Source organism: Amphibalanus amphitrite, unplaced genomic scaffold (genome assembly GCF_019059575.1).
Source record: "Amphibalanus amphitrite isolate SeventyFive unplaced genomic scaffold, NRLGWU_Aamphi_draft 000000F_arrow, whole genome shotgun sequence".
In the NCBI taxonomy this organism is placed as follows: domain Eukaryota; kingdom Metazoa; phylum Arthropoda; class Thecostraca; order Balanomorpha; family Balanidae; genus Amphibalanus; species Amphibalanus amphitrite.
Window position 1 is genome coordinate 2,331,195 of NW_024881498.1, and position 6,309 is coordinate 2,337,503.

General features: G+C 48.2%; 1 protein-coding gene across 1 annotated transcript; it reads right to left on the reverse strand.

Annotated features, from left to right (window-relative positions):
* Positions 1 to 1,202: 1,202 nt before the first annotated feature.
* On the reverse strand, positions 1,203 to 5,791 carry LOC122385038 (mitochondrial intermembrane space import and assembly protein 40-B-like). The gene is made up of 4 exons (XM_043373395.1): positions 5,524 to 5,791; positions 4,317 to 4,400; positions 2,076 to 2,187; positions 1,203 to 1,983 (listed from the first exon to the last, which is right to left on the reverse strand). The coding sequence occupies exons 1-4, from the start codon at positions 5,543 to 5,545 to the stop codon at positions 1,752 to 1,754; spliced, it is 450 nt and encodes a 149-aa protein (XP_043229330.1). The 5' UTR covers positions 5,546 to 5,791; the 3' UTR covers positions 1,203 to 1,751.
* Between the last annotated feature and the right edge of the window lie 518 nt (positions 5,792 to 6,309).

Consider the following 6,309-nt stretch of genomic DNA (forward strand, 5'->3'; position numbering starts at 1 on the left):
GAAAGGGTCCTCTGTGTACCTGAGACGGCCCTCTGTTCGCCTGAAAGGGTCCTCTGTGTGCCTGAAAGGGCCCTCTGTGTACCTGAGAGGGCCCTCTGTTTGCCTGCGAGGGCCCTCTGTGTGCCTGAGAGGGCCCTATGTGTGCCTGAGAGGGCCCTCTGTGTACCTGAGACGGCCCTCTGTTTGCCTGAAAGGACCCTCTGTGTGTCTCAGAGAACCCTCTGTGTGCCTGAGAGAGCCCTATGTGTGCCTGAGAGGGCCCTCTGTGAGCCTGAGAGGGCCCTCTGTGTGCCTGAGAGGCCCTATGTGTGCCTGAGAGGCCCTATGTGTGCCTGAGAGAGCCCTCTGTGAGCCTGAGAGGGCCCTCTGTGTGCCTGAAAGGGCCCTCTGTGTACCTGAAAGGGCCCTATGTGTGCCTGAGAGGGCCCTATGTGTGCCTGAGAGGGCCCTCTGTGAGCCTGAGAGGGCCCTCTGTGAGCCTGAGAGGGCCCTCTGTGTGCCTGAAAGGGCCCTCTGTGTACCTGAGAGGGCCCTCTGTTTGCCTGAGAGGGCCCTCTGTGTGTCTAAGAGGACCCTCTGTGTACCTGAGAGCGCCCTCTATGTGCCTGAAAGGGCCCTCTGTGTACCTGAGAGGGCCCTCTGTTTGCCTGAAAGGGCCCTCTGTGTGCCTGAGAAGGCCCTATGTGTGCCTGAGAGGGCCCTCTGTGAGCCCTAGAGGGCCCTCTGTGTGCCTGAGAGGACCCTCTGTGTGCCTGAGAGGGCCCTCTGTGAGCCTGAGAGGGCCCTCTGTGTGCCTGAGAGGGACCTCTATGTACCTGAGAGGGCCCTCTGTTTGCCTGAGAGGGCCCTCTGTGTGCCTGAGAGGACCCTCTGTGAGCCTGAGAGGGCCCTCTGCGTGCCCGAGAGGGCTCTCTGTGTACCTGAGAGGGCCCTCTGTGTGCCCGAGAGGGCTCTCTGTGTGCCTGAGAGGGCCCTCTGTGTCCTTCACAAGGTCCCTCATTGGCCTAAATGTGTCCTCTAATAATCCTCAAAAGAGTTCTACAATACTTTTTCTTTTAGCGAATAAAATGGGAAGTGGTCAAAAGGGCCCTTGAAGTCATTTCAATTTTTTCCGTGTTATAAAAAAAACTTTTTTTTCAAGGCTCCAGGGGGGATCCTAGGACCCCCAGGGTCCCCCCTTGGATACGCCACTGCAAATAACACTGTATTGTGCAGCTGTATTCGACGTTCGGACATTGGCAGACCGCATAATGCACATTGCAACCGACGCAAATACTGGGTAACACATTACGTGCAGTTCGGTAGACAGAAAACACGAGTGAACGGTGCCAGTTATGAAGGTACCTGAGCTCTGAGCCGCTCTGGCAGCGGCGCGCCCGCGGCACCAGCGTGGACAGCAGGCCGGCGACTGAACGCCGCCAGCTCCCCGACCGGCCCGTGGTTCTGACAGTGGTCCGGGGAGGCTGCCGGCCACCGGCCGCCGCACACGCCGCTACCAGCCGTTCCACCCGTCGCACTTCCAGCCGACCAGGCGCCGCCTCTGCACATGATCAACGCGAGCGGCCCTCAATTCCACTACAGCGCCAGCTCACTGGGCGGTCCCGCTCGGCACAGCGCCAGCTCACTGGGCGGTCCCGCTCGGCACAGCGCCAGCTCACTGGGCGGTCCCGCTCGGCACAGCGCCAGCTCACTGGGCGGTCCCGCTCGGCACGCACACACACTCATCGCCCTCTCACACACACACACCGGTGCTAGGACGCTTCAGCCGCGCCGGACGGCGGCGTCTCTGCCTGAGCGGCGCCGGCCTCCACCGCCGCCGACTCGGCCGCCGCCGCCGCTGACTCGGCCTCCGCCTTCTGCATCTTCTCCTGGAACTCTTTGTCGTCCTCCTCAGATGTGCCGTACAGCTGCGGGTAGCTCTGCATGCACTCGTGCATCTTCTGAAACGGCTCGTAACAATCGCTCCCCCGTGGCTCCGCTTTGCTGTGGAGATAGAGCCGCATCACCATAATAGCATGCCAATGGACAGCAATGTTGAAAATAAGAAGATGAATGCTGACACATACTAAGCCCACCTATAGTGAAAGCAGGAGAAGGCCTCTCTGAACTCGACTCCGCACGGTCCGGTGGCCATTCCGCCCAGGCAGGGGCAGTTCCAGTTGATCTCCCCATCCGGCCCGATCAGTCCTGCAACACAGAGCCATCAGCTGTGGTACACAGCGCAGAGACGCCTGCGCAGGCATGATTCAATGCCACCAAAGGTAATAGACTGTAAGAATCTGACTATTTAAATTCAATTTACTTATAGGGTGTCCCAAAAGTTTTGTAACATCACAATCCCCTGGTTTTTAACACTCTTTTGTCGAAATTGTTTTAATCAACAGCCGATATAATCACTGCGTAGCCTGGCACATTCCTCGGTGCGTAACAATATGCTTGCAACCAGGTTGCAATACTGGTCCGCTGCCTTCGACCGCTGCCATAAAGGAGCCTCACACGTTTTCTGACGCGTAGTACCCGAAGTGGTTCACCTGCGCTAGGGATGCAACGTAGAACCCCGGGTAGAGCCCAGCAACAACACCCAAAGCGTTCATTTCACGCCATACCATAAGCTTGACAGGCAATTTGGTGGTTTCAATGCGTGGCACGTAATGTGCAAATTTCCCCCGAAACCGACTATTCATCCGGTCTGGCTTGACGTTATTACAAAGAGCCTTTATAGGCTAAGACAAAATGCTGAAACTCGTCGACAACTCAGTTTGTTGTCTTTTTGCAAAACGCTCATCAGCAGGCGAGCGAGCCAGTTGATCTGTGGTTGAACGGAAATTTTCCGTTGTCCCAAAATTATATTTTTGCTTGGGTGTCTGAGAGGATATCGCTGACCAAAAGGGGGATCAAAGTGAAAAACTGTTGGTCAGGTAACGCCCAAAAACAATGGAAAAGGAAAAAACATCAATTTATCTACTAGTGTGGCAGACAGAGGATGCAAAAAAGCATCCACGCTACCTACCTGCTCTTCCTTGGTTGCATTGGGAGTGGAAAATTGGTCTTGAAAATTGGAGATGAGAGTGGAAATTGATTTTCACTTCGATGTCATTTCCCACCCAAATTGACAAATTTTGGGGCAATGACGGAAAATGATCTCAGTATGAGCGGCCCGACCCGGCCCAGTGACGCTTTTGAGAGGCTTAGGTATATCTCGGCAACCACTCGACCGATCAACAAGTGATCTTCTGCGTACGACATCCCTTAAAGCAAGACCTCCGCTACATCCGACACATATGGGTGACCAGTACTGCACGTGCCACGTGCAAACCGAAGAGGTGTCAAATTTGCAATAGTTACAATAACTCGGCAGTCACTGGGTCGATCGCCCTCAAACTTGGCATGAATGATGAAAGTAGACAGGTTGAGAATATAAAGGCAGCAAAGACCTTTCCTAAATCGTTATTCTAGAATCGTCAGGAAATGGGTGTTGCCAAGACTTTTGGGACAAAATGTATTTCATATTTTCCACATTGAGAACATTACACAATCGCCTTGATAATAACTGAACTATTTGTAAATTGTAAGTGAGTAAGCAAGATCAAATCAATATGCAAAGTATCTGAAAAAAACAGCTAAATGAATAAAACATTCTGAAACTATGTAGATGCATAAAACCTCAGTATTATGATAAAGAAACAAAAATAATCAGTTACGTGAGCCCACCCACCAACTGCTTAGCAATAACATCTTAACCGGCGCCCTGGTAGAGTCTGTTCATATCGACCTGGTGGGGGGGGGGGGCTATTTTTGCCCCCTCATATCTCCCAAACTGCTGGACGGATCCCCAAAATTCAAACGGCGTTCGAAAGCCCTGTCAAATCTGTCGAAAGAGGTACAATTTAATTGAACTCAGGGTCACCGATGACGTCACAGGTCAGGTCAAAAATAAAATGTTTTGCCGGTCACAAGTATTTTTTACAGGTAGGTCACAGAAACTTTTTTTTTGTCGAAAACGGCAGTATATGACGTCACTCTGATGTCATTTACGGCCAACCTATCATAGCATTTTGGAAAAAAATGGTCACAATGTGTAAAATTGATGCCCAGGAGGGTACTGAATGTTTGGTGACGATCGGCGTAGAGACTCTAGAGATATAACGAAAAGTCTGGAGGGCGGGTAAAAAATAGCCCCCACCAAGGCATGGGTTAAAACTTGTTTGAAAAAGCCTGTTTGAAATATATTCTTATAAACTTATTTATCTACACAAAAACAAAAGAGGTTTATTGGCACAGACACTCACTGGTCCAAACCCTGCTTTGACCCCTACCTGCTGGCTGCTCCTCCTCCTCCAGTTCAATTGTACTTGGCTTCTCATAATCTTCTTTGGTGAGAAAAATGACTTTGTCTTTTCCTGTGAATGGACATTTAGGAACTAAAATTAAATAATGACATAAAATGTCATAAAAGCACTGTAAACAATTAACATTTTTCAACCACATCCCAAATATAGAGAATACATAAATGATTTACAGCAAGCAGCAGTTGTGGCTGTAACATACAGTCTTTTATCAAATTGTAAAATGGATTGCTATTATTTACTTTAGGACAGATTCACTTTTCAAAGGTAAATTTTACACATTCTTCCCTTTTTTGACATCCTTAATCCAGATATCATACTTACATGCCACCAAAATGTTAAAAAGGAAACTTAACCAAACCTTACCTAGCCTGACCTACCTACTGATTTTTGCCTACCTGTGGATAAGGGAGAAATTACTCACATAATAGATTGCAAGCAATGGTAAGTCAAATATTTACAGGTTAAGTGGTTGTGCATCAGGCTTCAGGCCTTCACTTTGACGGTCCTGTAGCTCAGTCGGTAGAGTGTTGGACTCCACGTGGCAAGAGCATGCATTCCCAGTTACAACAGTCCGGGTTTGAAGCCTGACAGGTCCTTGATGTTTATGGGCCCCCTGACAGGTATGGTTGCGGTTGGTGGCAGGCCGTAGCCAGGTGAAGTCTGAGGGGACCGGACGTGCGCTGCTGCTGCTGTGCGCGCATGTTAAGCGTTAAAATGCATACTCTAAATTCTGCCATAGAACCAGAATTGCTCGATAGGAGGGTAGAAGGCAGGGTCAACGCAACGAGCTTCGCTTAGCAGGGGCCAGGGGCTCTGTCCTTGAGAATCCTCCAAATCAAAAGGTTGGGACTAAGTTTATAAAAAATATTTGACCAGCCATTGCCTGTAATCACTCCTAAAGCATTGCCTTCTGCACTGCAGTGTTTCGCCACAAGCAAATTGATGTTACTTTCCATATTGTATTGGTGCTTTTTAACTTGTTTGTGCCATGAATAATAATTAGATATTATCAGGTCAGAAGATATCATATGATTTGCTTCAGCTTCTTACTTAGGGATTGCACCAAAGTAAACTAGTAACCGGTCTAAAGTAAATAATAACTAAATGGACTACAAGACCAGCACAGTATTGATGAGCAGAATTATCGGGAGCTGGAACCAGCAATAGCACTCACCATCTTCACGGCAGTATGACATTTTCTAGATAATTGCAAGTGACCTATAACAATAAAGCAGTGCTAAAAGCAAAGCTGAAGTTGACTTTGGCGTTACTTATAGGTATAGGTAGGTACCTAACGTTTCAAAAACTCGACAAATAGCTAAGCAATCTCTTCTATAACAATTTACAGCTAAATATTTTGCTAAATATGCAACAAGGAACTGGAGAGCGTATCAGTATAATAGAATATTATCGTTCAGTGTATCTAACTCATGCTGTCGCAAAAGCGCTGGAAAGGTAACAAGCGCGTCGTGATTACAACGCTTGGCTTGAGACTGTTGACAGCCAAAATATATGTGTACAGATAGCGGTAAATTAATTTAGTACACAGTACATAGTAGAGTTTTTACATTGCGCACAGAACATTTTTTTTATTGAAAATGCTTATTGAAAGGCATTTGTCGGTCGCTTAGACGTCATGACACATGGGACACACAAAGCTCCGCATCTAACATTTGGCTCATGCATCAAATTTGCAGGCAAAAAAGCGAAGTTGCAATGTTCACTGGAACTGAAATGCATTTCTACCCCACCCAACAAAACTACCTTACCCTACTGGCCACTACCTCTTTAAATTGAAAAAAAAATCATATGGCACAAGAGATCTCATAAATCAGTGATGATTCAATCCTACGCTGCAACTTGCAAAATAGGCCCTTTAGTCTTTTGGATCCGGGCCTCAGGAGCTTTGATTCGCATTTTCAAAGTGTTTTTGAAAGTACATCCTATATCAAAAATGCTG